Source organism: Ptychodera flava, chromosome 6 (assembly GCF_041260155.1).
Source record: "Ptychodera flava strain L36383 chromosome 6, AS_Pfla_20210202, whole genome shotgun sequence".
In the NCBI taxonomy this organism is placed as follows: Eukaryota; Metazoa; Hemichordata; class Enteropneusta; family Ptychoderidae; genus Ptychodera; species Ptychodera flava.
The window spans coordinates 21,537,471-21,556,370 of NC_091933.1; the positions used below are offsets into that span (position 1 = coordinate 21,537,471).

General features: G+C 41.0%; 1 protein-coding gene across 3 annotated transcripts in view; it reads right to left on the bottom strand.

The window, feature by feature from the left end:
- Nucleotides 1-16,867, bottom strand: part of LOC139135145 (protein NEDD1-like) — a 53,520-nt gene extending 36,653 nt beyond the window's left edge. For 2 of the 3 annotated variants that reach the window (XM_070702400.1, XM_070702398.1), the window contains exons 1-7: nt 16,774-16,867; nt 13,919-14,440; nt 11,520-11,615; nt 10,590-10,706; nt 9,716-9,856; nt 8,961-9,190; nt 7,968-8,163 (exon numbers count right to left, since the gene is read on the bottom strand). In XM_070702400.1, coding sequence (XP_070558501.1) covers nt 7,968-8,163; nt 8,961-9,190; nt 9,716-9,856; nt 10,590-10,706; nt 11,520-11,615; nt 13,919-14,047 — 909 coding nt within the window. In that variant the 5' untranslated portion in view covers nt 14,048-14,440; nt 16,774-16,867. Of the gene's footprint in view, nt 1-7,967; nt 8,164-8,960; nt 9,191-9,715; nt 9,857-10,589; nt 10,707-11,519; nt 11,616-13,918; nt 14,441-16,621 lie in introns of all 3 variants that reach the window. The other variant, XM_070702399.1, reaches the window with a different exon arrangement.
- Nucleotides 16,868-18,900: the final 2,033 nt, after the last annotated feature.

Genomic DNA, 18,900 nt, shown 5'->3' on the forward strand with positions numbered 1-18,900 from the left:
ACACAAACTGATTTCAATCTTTTGTCACCTTTTGTTAATCCTGCAAGTAGAGCTTATATAACCGTTTGATTGACGGTCAGTTCAAATTGCCAACAGTCATTTATTCCCCAACACCACACTCGAATTTCCTTAAAAAACGTCTTCCAGTCACGTTAGAATTTGAATATAATCACAGAGTTCGATTGGCAGCAGCTTCGTGCTGACCGCTTGGCAGTCTGTCTGCGTTTTTGCGGTCAGAAAAAAATAAAAAGTTGCATTTTCTGGAGTGTGTGCCCTCATGTTGCCTGTTTGGTGTCCACTTACACAATGAACGCCGCCATAGGTTGGCGCCCTTTTAAAGGGAGGCTCCGCCTTTAAATGAAGACTTAATCTCAGTTTGCAGGACTTGCAAAGATAGGGGTTATAACGAATGAGAAGAGTTTCATTTACATGAAAATGAAACTATGTTCTTTTTATGTAGGGTTCATCTAATCAGATACCTTGTACACGACATTATCCCAAACTTTTCCAGAATATTTGAAAAGTAGTGCACTTGTTATGTTTGTTTAAAGTAAATGTTTAATTTTGCAAAGATGTTTGAGTACCAGAAGATGACTTCAAAAGAAGGTAAATGTTCTGTCTCACTAATGCTGAATTGTATCACAGAGATTACTTTGCTTGTAAATCTGGTGAAGTCATTGAATGCTCAGCATGAAAATCAAGACACCATGAAAATCACTGACACGCAATTCAGTAACATAGACTATTACTATCACATCATGTGATAGTAATAGTCCATGTGACATGGAGTCATTAAAATTCATCAGATTTATGTCAAAGTAGTCCTGTTTCAAAATGACCTACATTACACGTCCTACACACATGTACTGCATGCTGTGATTGGTTAATCCGCTTCTTTAACCCTTTTCCTGCCAAGTCGGTGAAAATCCGCTTGAAATTCGGTGTAGCTAGAATCTGAGCAGCCACGGCCGTTATCCTGCCAAGGCGGTGGAAATCGGGCTACTTTTTGGTACCCCCTTTCCTGCCTAGTCGACGGAACTACGTGTAGCAAACCCTTGCTCACGCTAGGGGTCGAACCCTTGCTCACGCTAGGGGTCGTTCGAGGACAGGTTTTGGGCGAGGAACGGCGTTTGCTCTCGAAATGGGTTCACAGAGAGTTCAACGACAGGGAAAGGTGCAGAAGCTACCCAGCCAGTCCCCCACCCCGTTGGGGGACTGTTTTTTTTTGGGGGGGGGGGACGAGTAGCGTACTTGCAGGTTAGCACCGGTGACGTATCCTAGCGGAGTTTGGGCTAACTTGGCTCTGAGGCACTACATAGATTGCGGCCGAAATTGACCGTCTCGGCAACGCTAATCTGTAAGGCAACCGCCTAAGACCGCCTCAGCTGGCGGTGCAATTTTTTGCCAATGGTGCGAGACGAAAATCACGGACTTAGTCCTGATTGACGGGAAGTGCGGACGGATTTGACGGACTCGGCTTGATTAGTCCCTGACATGGAACTGATCCGAACGGACTTGAGCGACATTTGTGAAGGGTAACCACCGCTTTTAACCGACTTGTTACCTTCTCGAAAAGACTACCCACTCAGATGTCGGACGTTGTCGGCTGCACTTGGCTCTAGACGTTCAAGCCGTGCAACGAAACACACCGCCTCAGCCTTGCCATTCACGAACATGGCCTCAAAATTTGATACCATTGTTCACCGACTTGGCGGCTGCGGTTAGGTGCTGTGAACCGTTGTTCACCGACTTGTTACGCCTATGTTGTCCCTGTGAAGTTCGGCTAACGGCCGAGTCTAACGGGAGTTGGCAGACCTGTGTTTGGTTTATACCGTAGTATGACCGACTCAGGTAGAGGTACCTGTCGGTATATTCCGAGTTTTACGCACTCGGGCGTCAATGACGGGTCATCATCACCGCTGATGACGTAGACGTGCTGGCCACGTTATTTGAAGGAGCCATGTTTGCCCAACGGACGAGGCCGAGACAGCTGTGACAATTTTGGCATCCTTCATCTTTGACCGCCTTAGTTGGGTAAGCCGCTCGGCAGGCGACGGTTATGACCTAAACAAGCCGCTGAAGCACTGTTCGTTGCCGTACAAGAACGAGACGGCCAGTCCATTACTGCTTAATGGGCGATCTGTCGGGTTGGCTTGTCACCGACTTGGATGACAATACGCCCTGCGCAGGCGTACTTAGAAGGGACATGAGGTTAAAGATACGGGTTTCCCACCCGTACTAAACATGGGCTTGGGCCAACGTCCTTGGGTGCCAGGTGCGCATGCCACGTACCCAGCTGGACGGAATGTCAAGTTGAGATGCTAATGACATTGACTATGTTATGCTAAGTGCTCGAGGGATTTGCATTGCAAATGAGTATTATTAGCATATCAAATGGTGCGGACAGGCAATTTACATGACGGGTAGGAATGTCAGCGCCAGTTGGTGGACTGATTGCCGTAGGTCCATTTAATAACAGGTGGCTGCATATATAAACACCCCTGCGTCCAATCATGTCCAGGGCTTTGTTTCCCTGTGGCTTTAAAAGGGTGGGACCTAGTCTGTCGACACTGTTCCAGACATGAGCTTGACGGACCGCAAAAGTTTTCTGAAGGCGAGCAGACGACTGAAGCTCAAAGATGCAGAGTCTCCGGGCGGCAGTGGTAGCGATCGTTGTGATGTCCCTAGTAAACGTTCTAAGAAGTCGGGCAAGAAACGCTCCCGTAAGGCGAAGCTATCTCCGGCTGAAAAACCCAGTGGTAAGCCTAAACGTAAGACTGATCGTTCTGCCGATGAGGATGATGATGGGTCACCGGTTGCCAGTGGTTCTCACCCGGCTGCTCCGGGAGAGACTACTTCACCTGCAGAGACTACATCTGCTCTTGTGGGAGATACTTCACCTGCACAGACTACGTCTGCTGCTGCTAGTGAGACAGTTAGTAACGAGACGGCTGATGCCATTGGTTCTCCCCCGGCTGCAACGGGAGAGACACCACCTGTTGCGTGCACCATGAGCCCTCATCCTGCGTCAGGAGAGGTTCCTGTGCCCAGTGCGAAAGAGCTTGAGTCCTCGTCATCAGCAGAGGCTGCCCAGCCCGCTCCTGCCATAGCTTCGTGTGCTGCGATGTCCCCGCCGAAAAAGATAGTGCGGAGGGTTCGTTATCAGGATAGCCCACCTGATTTTGAGCCAGATATGATCCTTGATGCCGCTACGGGCGAGTTCAGGCCCAGACGCCCAGACGACGGTGATATCACCGCTGAGTCCGACTCGGAGGTTGACGAGGATGCGGCAGAGGATGATGACTTTTATGACAGGCAGTATGTAGGTGAGGCAAGCTCTGACGACGATGATGACGTTGCTGCTGTGTTGGCGGAGGACGACACCCCTCCTGTCTAGCGTATGTCGGAAACTACCGATGCTAATATATTTGAGGAGACCAATTTTGACCATGAGAGAGGACCGACCTTCACCTTGCCCAGCCACTCCATGGATGGAGCCCATAGTTGACAGGTGCGTACCACTGCATACATCGCTAACTTTGCACCGTACCTAGGTGTGAAATTTCGGGATCGGACCGATTTTGACCATGAGAGAGGACCGACCTTCACCTTGCCCAGCCACTCCCGTGAGATCGATTACTTTTTTAAGTTTATTCCAGCTACACTGATCAGATTGGCAAAGGACGAGACTAATAAATACGCCAAATTCCACCAGCGATATATCGCTAGGAAGATAGATAAATACTGGCGTAACGCTGACTACCGAGAGGTGCAGGCGTTCATTGGCGTCTTAGTCTGTATGGGTATCGACCGTAAATCATCAGTGGAGGATTATTGGTCTAGCGATCCATTTCTGAGAAACCAGGGTATTTCTACTGTGATTACCCGCAGTCGCTTTCAGCAGCTTATGCGATATTTTCATCTGGCAGACCCAGAGAACGATCCACGTCGTGATCCTGATGAGGCACGCCGCCGACGTCGGTGTCAGGAGGATCCCCTTTATAAATCAATCCATGGATGGAGCCATAGTTGACAGGTGCGTAAATAATTATAAGATGGGTAGAGAGATCTCCATCAATGAGGGCATGGTGCGATTTAAGGGCCGTTCTAAATTTAAGCAGAGATTACCGCATAAGCCTGATCGAGACGGTTTTAAGATATGGCAGCTGTGCGACTCTACCACTGCATACATCGCTAACTTTGCACCGTACCTAGGTGTGAAATTTTGGGATCGGACTGATGGGAGACGGCAGGAGCGAGGTGTGGTGAAAAGAATTACGATGGAGCTGGTCCAGCCATTTTGTGGATATAATCACAGCCTATTTTGTGATAGCCTGTTTAGCACGGTCGTTACTGCTAGAGAGCTGGAGACCGGGATCTACATGGTCGGGAGTTTTAACCGCCGTAATCGTCACACCATGCCCCCTCAATTAATTCCGCCTGGTAAGAGGAAGCGCCTTCCTCTGTCTGTTGGGGATATGAAAGCCACAACCAGAACGGACTCTCGTCTTAACATCACTGCTTATCAGGATAGTAACGCTCAGGTGCTGATCTTGAATACGGTCTATCCACCCTTGGAGTGCGTGCCAGTGGGGGAGGGAGATGAGCAGCGACAAGTGCCTCTGTCGCTGTATAATTATCGCCGGTACATGGGAGGTGTCGACCGAGCCAACCAGAAGCGCAAGTACTTTCACAATGGGCGCAAGAATCACAGATGGTGAACATATCTGGCATGTTACCTGATTGATGTTGCCCTGGTAAATGCATATATATGCTTCAAGCATGTACACCCTGATAGTAAGCTGACCCATAAGATGTTTCATCTGCGTGTCGGGAAACAACTCATTGGCGGTTATTGTGGGCGATCGCAGCCCAGTGTGAGAGAGGTCGAGGCCACCGTTTCTCTTGCCTCGTACATAATCCACAAAATCAGCCGATGCACGTTGTCAGCCGTTTGGAGGGCGGCAGAAATGCTGTAAAGTATGCAGCAGAGAGGGTAAGACCACTGCGAGCGGACGACTGTCTGAGACGTCCGAAGGATGTAGTCTGTGCGGGGTTCATCTTCACGAGGGCGAGTGTTTTGCGGCTTTTCATCATCGCATGATGCTACGAGGTAAGAGGAGCGTTGGCGTGCAGACCTCTACTCACACAGCCCCGACGACACCCATCAGCAAGAGAACCCGACGTAAGTAACGGACAGGGGACAGCTTCGCCTAACAGTGGCTTGACTGTATTCTTAACACGGACCATGATCACATTTTGAGCACGGTTGTGCCGTTTGTTTGTGCTTTACGATCCCGCTGATTGTAATTGAAACACGGATTATTTTGTACAATCCCCCGATTGTAATCTTTGTAACACGGACCATGCACTCGGACGTCGAGACAGACTCTGAGATTTATTATTCGGCATAATGTAAATTATTCCCGAATAAAATACTATCTATGGATCGCATATTTTCGTTTGTTTTGTTTAGACGGATTATTTTGTACAATTCCCCCTATTATAATTTTTGTAACACGGATCTGCCACCCCGATTGTAATTTTTGAAACACGGACCATGCACTCGGACGTCGAGACAGACTCCGAGATTTATTGTTCGGCATAATGTAAATTATTCCCGAATAAAATACTATCTATGATCGCATATTTTCGTTTGTTTTTGTTTTTACCCCCACTTTCGTTTTTGGCAGATCCGTAAGGACGCTATAGTAATGGATGAACGTGCGTTGTATCACGTGGGAGGGGCACAGCCCAACGGAGGCTGTGCTCCTGCGACGTAGACGTTGTACCAACCATCTGTCGTTTGGGCTAGTGCATAGAGCAGTTGCACTGTCCAGAGCTAAGGTGGTACAAAACTGCACCTTAGTAACAACTGCACAACTAACCTGTTAGGAAACGGTAACACTAACGAGCTAAGTGTGCACTGAACTGGCCAAACTACGTACACGCCTTCCTTCAATGGCGAAGCTATGTCGTTGACACTACGTCAAAGCAGACTGCACTGTGCGACTCTTCCAAGTCGTTCAAAGTACGTGGCCAAGTGACACAACCCAGGGGGAACAGGACAGGTTTGAGGGTGCTGCCGCACCCATAGCACTAACCCCTGGGTCTTCTACTAACCCACGAGCGAGGTGATGTTTCCCCGGTGTGGACGTGCGTGACGGCGAACGAGCTTTACTTCCGCAAAAGTAAGCTAGAAAAGGGCATAAAAGTGCACGTCCCCCGGGGCAAACAACGCCCAAGACCTCGTTATTTTCTCGACACAACCTCATCACCGGTTGCCCCTCTATACGCATGCAAAAATTTTTGAAGTCTAACACGTATATGGTCGGTAATCGTACCCCGAAAATGCGGTATTTTCCCGCCAAATGCCTGGCAGGAAAGCGTGCAGGAGAGCCTATCTTCTGTAGACACGGAAAAGGGGGCCGGTTTTGACCGACTTGGCAGGATAACGGACAGGGGCGCTCGGCAGGAAAAGGGTTAAGGTCCACTTTCGGAGCAGTCATTGGAGGGACCTCATGTGTTAGGTCTCATTATTATTAATTATTCAATTTACAGCTTCCTGATTGGTTAATGTGTCGGTCCGGTCCTCTCGTGTTCACTGCCTCATTATGCAATGTCCCATGTACTTTTGGATGATGCCTGCACTTGGTCGCAGCTCCCAGTATATACAGAAGGGTACTCATGCCGAGTATTTGTCAAAATATCTAGTTAGATTTGACCTTGTTCGAGAGTTCCTTCACTATTCATGGCATTTTATGTGATACTGTGAATTATACATGAATTAAATATTGCCAGGAGAAATCTTGTCCTTTTCCCTGCAGTATGTAGTTGGTTGAAATGAGCTACTGACGCCTGAAACCGTTACGTAATTTTTGTTACGTAATGCCTTGACGCTCTATTGTGTCCTCGTGTCATTCACAGGCCGGGCCTCACTGTTGTCGATGGGGCCAATGCCCCCGTCAAATCAAAATGAAAAGCGTGAACTTTGCACGTAACCAACAATTGGAAAACAACGAGCCAACATGCCCCTAATGCTAGACTTGGTTCAAGTCGGTGAATTTAAAAAAGATAAAATCATTTACAATAGTTTCTCTTGTGTCCCTCCTATTTCGTACAAAACTATTCGGAATTTGGTTGCCCAGGCCATGTTTTCCCAGCGATTGAATGCGGTACCTTTGAGTCTGCGCAGGATAGTGAGTTAGTTTCTGCCGGATTCACCTCCAGGTGAAACTCTCCTGTATAGCGTTCACCTGACTCATCGCGTCCACTGCACTCACGCGCGCGTTTCACATGAGAGCAAATACATATTGTTGTGTTCACTCCACTCAAACATTAACAAATCACAGACTTGAACCAAGTCTAGGCCGATCCGTGAACATCACGAATAACGTATTACTTCAGCGGTAGCCAGGAAATACGCGGGACATTGCATAATAAGACAGTGAACACTGGAGGACCGGGCCTACACATTAACCAATCAGGGAGCTGTAAAGTGAATAATTCATAGTAATGAGACCTACCTCATGAGGTCCCACCAATTAGCGTAACGCAAATGGACCTTAAATTACCAGATGAACCAATCACTGATGTTGGTACATATGTCATGGACCTGACTTATGAAACAGGACTACTGAGACAAGCCAGTGAAATATTTCTGTATCATGTATGTTCAGAGATATCTTCCAACAGTCAAATGTACAACATTCTGTGGGACACACTTTACATTCTTATATTTTGCATTTTGCAGATACATCTTACAGGAAAAGGATTTCACGACAGTAAATTTAGCATTTACAATAATGGCATTTGCATCTTTGCAATTACAGTCCACTCAGAAGTCATTTTGGACTGTTCTGATGTCAAATTGGAAGTATTCCTACATTGTATGGTAGTGAGTGACAGCATCTTTAGAAACCTAACACATATCACAACGCCCAGGACAACTTCTTGAGATGACTCACTTTGTTGAAAGGTTTCTGGAATGACAGACACTGAACAGACCCCTTGTGTGCCGTGAATGCATGCTTCGGCGTTTCGCCCATCCGAAGATCGTAGACTCTGACGTGACCGCGAGATGTCCCCACGGCAAATGTAGCACCATCAGTCATGAAATCTATCGATGTCAGAGGACAATCAGTTGTGATTGTCTTAACGGCACTGCAGAAACAAATAAAGAAATATAGTGTAAATAGAGGACACTAAGCCAAAAGGTCACGTCCACTTCTTGAAATGTCATATAACATAGAAGTGATATTTGGGGGCAAAGTGGTAAATATGTTGATTAAATTCAATAAAATATTTGCAGCAGACATAACAATAGAAACAGAACACACATACAACGCCATCGTTCTCTGTAACTTTATACCTTGTGGCTTCAAATCCCTCCACACCAATTTGATGTGCCAATTTCTCAATAATGTTCTCTTTGAATGAAGACATAACCTTCACATTATTACTTCAGGGCACAAGATAGAAATTTCAAGAACTTCCAAAATTGACACAAATAGTTCATAAAACTTAAAAAGTTACTGGATATATTATACAGGATCATTGTAACATTCACTTTTTACATAATTATTGGTAATAAATTGTACATATTCAAAAGATTTGTGTAAAAATATCAAATTATTGACTTGTTTCAGTGCACAACGACAAAATCTTTGTCACTAGTTCAATTTCATTGTGGATATCAGAATACATGATTGCACAGAGAAAGTCTTTCTCAAAAGCATTTTACAGGACCAGCTAGTTTTGTTGTCAAGTAGTAGGTAGCAACTTATGCAATTAGATAGCGAGGAAGATGAGAACTTACAGAAATGTTACAGAAACTACTATTTCACTGCAGGATCAGAAAATTTTGAGATCAAATCCACTAGGGGTGAAATCTTCAACAATCAGGGTAAGATGCATGTATTTGTACATCAGATAGCAAAAACACACAAAAAATGCATCACCTTTTGCCTTGTGCATCATAGCACACAATTCTCTTGTCCAGCCCTACAGATGCAAGCAGCATATCATTGACTGGGGAGAAGCACATTGACGTTGCTGGTGATCTGTGCGTATCTGTAAATGACTTGAGAAGTTTGTGCGAGTTCGCATCCCATAGATTGAGGCAGCCATCATCCGAGACGGAGCCCAGCAGAGACTTCTTGAAGTAGGAGTACTGTAGCCCTCGTATTGCCTGAAACATTGACATACAGCAGATGAAGGATCAGAGATGAAAATCCTGTTTGGGTGGGATGTTTATGAAGAGACATTCCACACAATGTGTTACTGTGGAGTTTACTGTGGGTTGATTATGCTGCCTTCTCAAAAAATGTGACATGATTGAATGGCATTGCAAAGTTTTCCACACATTATCTTGATAGAGCAAACATACCTTAATGGACAAATATCATTTCTGCTTGGGCGAAAGTGGCTAAAATTTTATCAGGGTTCCCCCATATAGGGTAGAGGAGATATCTTGTTGAAGTCTTAAAATCATTTACCAATATTTGAAAACATCGGCAAAGTGCAATGACAAGGAATTTGTCTGAACTTGCAAAGTTCCTTGCTGACACAACTGAGCATGCAACAGACTACTTTTACAGCGAGCATCATGTTCAAGTATGCACGGCACACTCTTTGCTGTCAACAATTTTCTTCTGTGAGATGAATGTACATTCACATTCCTCAAAACTGTGACAATGATAGGGCAGTTACATACCTGTACTTTGGGGGCTCTAAGTGGACTGAAAGATTGTCCAGATATCACATTACTCAGTATGATATCACCATTGGCAGATCCAGATGCAATGTAGGTGTCATTGAAATTCACAGTTACACAGGTCACACTGTCGGTGTGTTCCTATAAAATCATACATTTGTTATCAATATTGATTCACAACAATCCCAAGCAACAAAATCATTGAATTCTTGGAGTTTAATACTTATATTGTATGTCTGCATCAAAATCATTAAAGGCATGTCTTTTTTATCCCATTGTAAGCATGAACTAATTTACACATTGTGAAATTCTTTCCAGCTGTTTATAGTACTTCATAAAGCTAAACAAAACATAAAATTTGGCTTACAGGTTCGGGTATCTTTGTTTGTGCTGTAAGATGACTGATGTCAACTCTGAATTCATATCAAAATATACAAAAGCTAATTTCTTTTCATTGAGGCAAGCAAAGTTTCATTAAAGCATCACAAGTTGAATGCAATACAGATAAAAAACATTGAAACATTCCAATTGTGTTCATGGTGACTGGTGGATTTTATTTAAGTCCATGCTAGTACAAAATCTAGTTTTACTGGAACTATATTTGTGAAATGACCCCTTTGAAGTCTGAATAAACAAAGAGGACGAATGCCATAGACATCATTTTATAACTTACTGATGCCTTTTGTGAGTATTTCACAGATGTTCATAAAGTCCTCAAAGGTTTTAACTTTTTTGACCTGGCCACCAAAATAATCAACATTGAACATGGAGTAAAATCAACATGGACATATCGCTTGAGTTTCTGATTGACAACAGCTTCACAATGACTATATTGCACTTCGATACTAAGATTTAATTTTCATAAAGTTCTTACCTTGAACGTTTTCTTCAATTTTCTACTTTTCATATCCCATATATTGACAATCCTGTTTTTGCCACCAGAAATTAGGTACCTTGAGTTACTGATAAAACTAAGACATGTTTGTTTATCCTGAAAGACAAAACCAATTTGTTAATATCAAAATATGAACAACATTTGATTTCATATAAATGTTTGCAATCACATGAACCAAGTTTTTTACGATAATAAACAAGTCCCATACAAAGGTAGAATGTGCCTTGGAAACAAGTCTTTTTGTCACTCTATACGTCCCTGAGCTTCTGCTTGTCAAGACTAATTTTGAAGCCTGTCAAGTAAATGAAGTTTTCTCAGTCGTTTTTTTTTCTTGAAATTCAAAAATTAAAATCTTCTTGTAGGAGTTAGCACAGGGACTAGCTTATAGTTTCATTTTCAAATATCAGTAAATGTTTGGGTAATTCCTTTAATCCAATTTTGCATGGTGACCCCTGATTTTTATTCTTGACCATGAAAGACAAAGGTCTACAGTTTCTTTCATGCACGTTTGGTTAAATCTTTAGAACTTTGTTTTGAGGTGCATACTGTGATCACCTTGATTTCTCACTCATAGTACAACCTAGAATAGCCTTTCAAAAATGTACAGCATTAACCTACTCACCCCTGATTCCCTGTAAACGGAGCTACAATCTCTATATTGATATCAATGGGTCCCAGCTGAATCATGGTGGTGAAAGGGTTTTAGTGAACCCGTCCCCTTCCCCATTGCTTCACTGGTTGAACTCAATAACACAGAATGGAATAAGAAACTCTACCTGTACAGCTCGCCACTACACATGAATAAACACTTTGCAAAACAACATAGTTTGTTGGTCAATAAACACAAGTTCACCAAATTACATTCCATTACATCAAGAAGAATGCTTCACACTCTTTCTGACAACTTACCCCTTCTGCAAGACCTTCTGATACAATGTTTGGTAATCGTTTGAGAGATGTTAAAACAACTTTATCACCAGCAATGGAAGCACTGGCTAATGTTTGATGTAGATAAGGTTAAGGACAAATGTGGAGTTCTATGCCATGGCTTTATTGAAGTGCAATGACAAGATTTATCGATTATTACACTAGTACAGATGTACATGGTTATGTTGTTATACTATGTTATATCATACAATTTTTGATTGCACAGAATGAAAAGGAAGTTTACACTCTTCAAGTACGTACACAACAATACCTGTATTCATGAGTTTCAAATTTTAAGGTGGCCTACATGCATGGCCAAATTGCACAACAGGTGAGAGCTAGGGTCTGAGAATCTACAAACAATGCAAAAGTTCAATTTTCAGATTGATACGTTTCAGTTTGACAGAAAACCTTTGTGATTCACCGGCAAAGCACAAGTGTATGTAGGATATCAAAGGATCACTTTTGTAATTGCTGTAGTAGTATTGTGCCGACATCAAATTATATGAAATTCTTCTGAAGTGAACGAAGAAGTAAACATCAATCAGTCATTATTGGTTGGAATTCATGACTGAACAGTAATGCTCGTTATAGAATATCTGCAAGCATTTGAAATAGTCCCCCTGGGTTTGACCTTCACATTATGTGCAATGTTGGAACATGTCAGATGGGGCTGTGCTGTTTACCATGGATCAATGCTGGAATCTGAATTGGTCAACCGCCAGATGACAGAATGCCACTATCTTTGAAACCTAGCAACCAACAATATGTGTTTGTGGGTTGGACTGCATGTATCATACAACATATATCAACAGCTTTGAATAGGCTAATGTGCAGTTTGGAACACAGAACAGAAAACTTAGTTTTAAAAACATAACTATCCCTATGCGGTGCAATCTTAAACTGAATGATTTTATTATTCATTATCAAAAAGGAATGGTGTCATGAAAAATATCATAGCATTTATGATGCCTGGGAAAATTAGGAAACTGTGGTTGACAGTTCAAGGCCAATGTTAGAGTTTTCCTGTCACATATCATACTTGTAGCAACCATCTGAACTTAGTTCTGTAGTTGTCTAATGTTCAAGGTCAAAGTTCTTCAACTACATGTACTACTGTTACACATTACACTTCCATGTACATGTATGTATCTGATGATGTACTGAGTTTTGAAATCATTACATGAATCCCTACCCTCCGCTATGCATCAAAACGGGCCTGTACAAGATAACAATGAAAAGAAACAAACTTGGTCCAACCAAATTGTATACTATTCTTGCTTCCCTATCAATGAAGAAGAAATTGCGAGATTACACGAGAGTGATGTTTCACCATACATGTATGTTTTCAACAAGTAAAGGCAGAATCCAGTGCATCGTTTGTTCAATTTAAAATATTTCTCAACTCTCTGGGTTAATTTAAGAATTCTCAGAATTCCTTTGATGCAGCCAAAGACTTGTAAATGCTACAGGTATTAGTCTAGGAGAACTTTCTAGAAAGTGGCCTGTGGAAGCTCAGAGTGTCAACTAATGGCACCTATGCAAACCTTGCTTCCTATCAGACACAGGAAACCCTCAAACAAAATTCAAGACAGAGTCAACATGACAAGTGCTTGCTGATGCAAATCAGAACATGAAAACTCTTTGTAAGAGAGTTTCCACTTCCATTTTACTAGTAGGATGCAAACTTCATTAATCATTCTTGATTAAATTACCTACATACAAGTCTCTACTCTGCAATTATGAAGTAAAACATTAAAAATATTTCAGGAATTTATTTTGTTATGGTCTTAGAGAATGCATACTTCTAAATGACATTTTGCCCTGTGCACAATGAAGTCATTTGTATGGAACTGACATGGAAATGTGTACAGAAAAACCTTGGGCTTCAGCCATCAATGATTTATTGAGCTCATTCTAATTTGTTTAGCCCCATTGTCTTTTACAGACATCAACATCTTACGGCAAGTCATGTTTTTCATGTGAGACTGATGTAAAGGGACTGCAGAGAGTAACCGTTCCCCACTGACTAAAATCAGTAAATATCTCTGTAGCATTGCAAACTACTGCCATTAATGTATGCTTTCTAAGATAAATGCAATGGGTCACCAAGGGATTACATAAACAGCAAACAATAAATAACAATATTTCAGCACCCGAAATTTATGGTTGGGTGCAATATTTCACTTTTGTGACATGTTTCGGCAGTGAACTTCACCAAATTAACAGATATGGACTATTTTACAGGTGATGTTTACTCACATATTCAGTACCTTATCTTTGATATGATGAAAAATGTCTCAACTCTGTCTTCAAACAATTTCCAGTTTGTATTCTAAGCATGAATGGCTAAAATTGAATAACGCTTTTCTCAAAAGGATATTGTTGTTGCTCCATTTCACAGCTGACAACCCTTGGGAATGCGGGTTGAACTGTTTGATGACATTCATTGTTGACAGGTCCCATATTTTTATGTCGTCACCTCCGGAGACCAGTTTCAGTTCAGACATGTTGAATGTTCCGACACAGACACACAAGTTATGGATGTAAAATAAAACCAAAGAAATCAGTCAAAACTGCAGAATGTTCAACTAGACATGGATCCTCTCTGGAAACCTTCAGTGTACTTCACAGTTGTACAACAGTCAGTTAACATTGAGTTCAATTTGCCAAATTGCCAAATTAGTGCTCTGCATTTGTAGAGTACAATGATGTCCACCAGCAATGTTCTTCAATTTTGCCCTTCAAGAATATCCAGGGAACAGGAGCTGCAAAAAACGTTGTTTGATCGCTGATCACATGAACTCTGCTACATGACTTGACTTGCTGGCAGCTAATACTGCTACTGGTTATTCACCATCAATCTTCTATTTACTCTCAATATATTAACAAAATCCACGTCACTGAAAATAAAAGAAATTATGGAAACAAAATTAATGTTACTTTTGAAGCTCAACATTTTTGTGGCTCTTTTTTTTAACCTGCCCCTCTACAATGCTTGAAAAATCCTTACTCTACATATGGCATGCCATCCCAGAATATTATAGAATTGTAAGCACTTGGTTTTCCCAAAGTGTTGCACTGTTTTGAATTTATGATCACACCGGGACTGATCTCCCTCACAGAACTTGGTGTATTTGTACTTGGGTGATAAACAGATAGTTGAGATGTTTTGTTCCCAGTATTGCGACAAACAGAATAATTAGGAAATTCAGTCCTGGTATGTACGATCATACATTGAGTCATGCACCATGCAATGATGACATTCAGACATTTATATGTTCAAAACTTCAATATTGTTCACATCAGGGCCATGTTGGTGTCAGAAGTAATTTGCTATCTTTTCCAACGTAATACAATTTTGGACAAAGCAGGCTTAAGAGATAGTAATTTAGACTGCATACGTTGCTTATTTTTCACAAGATCGGAGTATGTCACTTTGTCAGTCAAAAAGGATAACAAACCTTACGCATCAAAGACTCAGTGCTTCATAGTCAAATCAAGAAAAATTTTACACATGATAATGCAGAGAAAGAAACGAGAATTGATTTTTCATATGCAGTGATATTACTTCATAAGTGCCAAAGCTTATGTTACAAAGTCAACATAAGAAAATACATTTTTGGCTTTGATCAATGGGCCTACAACTATTCAGCTTACAAATAACAAGTAATTTATTTCTCTCAAAATCAATCATAACCATAGTTCTCCCAGGTCTATGTCACAACCTATCATTAGTTTCATTGACAGTGCTTGAAGAAGATTTATGATGGTGCCTTACACAGAGGATACAAAGATCACCGAAACTTTCCTTCAACACCTGTTGACTGGACATCGAGCAAACACGCATGTTGATTGAATTTACTGCCAAAGGGATTACCATAGGTCTGATGTTTATGAGGAGGAATATTACCAAAGAAGCCATACTGATCTGCATGCATATTACTCAACTATTGAGTATTGAAACATGTCGCGACTGCAGTTGCATTAACACTAGGTGAATTAATGCTCCTTTTGTGGGGTTCCCATGAACATGAAAAACTGAATGTACACCATGTACCAGTAAGTCTAGTGCATTGACCATGGAGCAAGGGTCTACGTTTGCCGGCACTATGTACACATATGCAATCAAAAGAGAGTGAGAAAGATACAATAAAAGTGTTGTCTCTGAAATACCTCAAAGAAACAGGGCAAGTCTTTTGAAGTTATTTATCCTTTTGCCCACTTTTACATAAAGAAACAACGTAGAAAGACACAATATTTAATAAACTGATGAATTAATGTTGACAACAAGTTTAATATTTAGAAAAGTTTAGGTATATTTGTTACTGGACAGTTCACGGAACGACATCACTATGCTTGAACTGTAAATAGCCATCGTATATAGCACACTGCACTCATCATATCATCATATACATTGAAATTACTTCAGCATCTGGTTGATTTTAAGAGCATTATAGCCTTACTAATTCTAAGCACGCGCCAGTGCTTGATGCTCGGACCTTGTTCTAATATACGATATAATATTACGATGCAGATGTTAAAATTTGCCCACTTTTGAATCATCACCTTCTGAAAGCCCCAACTGTCTAAATTATGCGTTAGGGGCAGTGAAAAATGTGTACCGGTACTTTGGTGGCCATGATATGCCTTAACCTTATTTATTTGTATATTCGTTGATTGAATCATGCTTGAATCAAATGATTTGTCATAATATTAATATGGTATAGCACCTGAGTCCAAAATTAATTCCCAATTACCCAATTCAGGTCTGACTAATTTTTCTAAAACAACAAGACAAGAAAGTATTGAGTATATTTGCAAATTGTGGCAACTAAAGACGATAATAGACTTGTGAGTATATTTTTTCATCCAAGATACAGACCGTTGGAATCTGCAGTCAACAAACAACGGCATATAGGCGACGCGATACGACAAGAATAATAAACAAGATTTCACGAACAAGAACGTACTATACCCAAAATATAAATTGGTTGAGTAAGCAGGCTGTTTTTCTTTAGACTTTCTAGCGCCAAACTTCGCAGACACAAAAGTTTGTAGAATGTATATAGTCTTGTACATACCCCGTCACAACATGAAACTACCGTAAACTTGTTATTTCCAACCGGTCCGTCGAAAACAACTTCAAATACAGATGGTATACAGAGGTATACAGTTAAATTAGATGTTGAATATCGCCCACAATGATTCTCAGTACCCGAAAACTAATACTTACAGCTCCGAGAGACGGTTAATTTGAGTAGGATATAAGAAACGTTTCGGAAGAACGACAGTCTCACTTTACGATTGCCGCCATTTTTGATTACTCCTATTCTGCGCAAGCTCAGTTATCAGGCAGCAAAGATTGTAACGTTATTTACATTATTTAAGAATCGAGTCACCTTATATGGCTATATCTTATAGATTTGCATTATTTTCTTAATGTAAAATGCATTTGTTCTGCCCAGTTTGTAACATTAACTTTCAACTTTACGAAATTGGACTTGAACGAGGCTAACCCAATTTTCATGGCTTGGTACGAAAGGAGAACATAGTGTAACACTGTAGGGCGCTGTTCAGGACTCAAACAGTTTACGAGTTCTGAAACACGCGTATGTAGTCGCAGGGCGACCAGGAAAAACCAACCAAACAAACAAACAAACAAATAAATAAATAAAAAAACAAATAAACAAAATAAACAAAATATAAACAAACAAGCATACAAATACATAAATAAATAATAAACACAGACAAACATAAACAAACATACAATATCATAGAACGTTGAATAAATAGACATACAAACAAATGAATAGACAGCTGTTGATTGCTTGCTTGAAGTTTGAACTTCGGATTTCAGAAACCACGCATTCCAAAAGATTTGCTGTTTTATAAAACGTTTATAGAAATTTGTCCGTTTTATCTCTGAGCAAACTGACTAGCTGTACACAAATTTTAAAGGAGAACACAGGAATAAAATCACTTAGATAATCAATATCAACAACCACTAATACGTGAACCAGGGATTTAAGACTGCCCCATTAATAAGGAGTTTTTAAGGGGACAAAGTCCCCCATTTTACCTTTTTCCTGAAGTACAATTAGCTTTGTTAGTTTAAGAAACAGCAGTAATGCATTTTTAATGCAGTCTTTTGTAAACAACTTGTAAGTAAACTTGTAAGTAAACAGAATGCATACTCAGTTTTCTGGCCATTCATGCAATTTATCGTATGTAGCAGATTAAATAGCAGCTTGACCATCAACCAATCTATGAAAGTCCACAATTAACCGTCGTAGGCGGCAGCTCCAGGGAGTACTGGATACACAGTCCACTGACTCAGGCTACATGGACATGGAAACAAGTTTTATTACGGCCTAGAAGCAAATTTTTTGCAAGTATGCTGGTAGACAATTTTTTTCTTATAAATGGCCAGCAACAAAATTCTTTTCGAAAATCCTTAAGCCCACCCCAGAAATCTAAGGGTCCACTCCTTCAAAATAACTCGTTCAAAATAACGTTAAACTCACTGGACAAACTAATTTTATCGTGTTATAGAGTATAGTTATTCCACAGAGATTAAAACATATGACACACTGGCTTTCGAAGCTCATTTGACAGCAAACTCGGAAGTCGAGAGACTGTTTGTGGCCGGCCAGGAAGCCTTCACAATTTTAATACGGGGGTCAACTTTTACATTCTTTCGTAAGAATGTAAAAGTGGACTCTTATAAACAAATTATTCATTTTAAAATATGACCCCCACCTCAATTCATTAATTGGATTTGATCACCTGTCAAGCTATTGATCTGCTAAGATTAATAAAAAATCATAATTATGATTTCAAACTTACTTGCTTTGCAAAATGTAGGCTATTTACCCCTTTTCGGACCGGAAGTATCACAGCGACACAAGAAGCCTGTTACCATATTTACTACCCCTATATATGCTACAAGCTAGTTTGCCACGGTGCAGTTTGCTAGTCCACCATTACAACCAGCACTGTTGCCTATAGGATCCCATTTATATTGTTCCTGGACTTCATACAGAATAAACCGCATTCTGTTCCAATATTTTTTAAATTTTAGGTTCATTTTGGTCATGTCATATTTCTATATAAATCTTTGTAAAATATTACCCCCTTATAAATATTTTCTAAAAATCAATAGTGGATGAAAAAAATAACATAACAAATTGAAGTTCACTGTGCCATAATCTACGGGTAGGCCTGATTGTTTATTATTTGATTACTTATTAGCTTTTTGGGATATTATACCTCTAGAGGATATAACTGGAACCGCAACCGTCGATTTTCTTTCTTTTCTCAGGTGTATTCGGCGTTTTATAGACCACTTTCAGCTTCAATG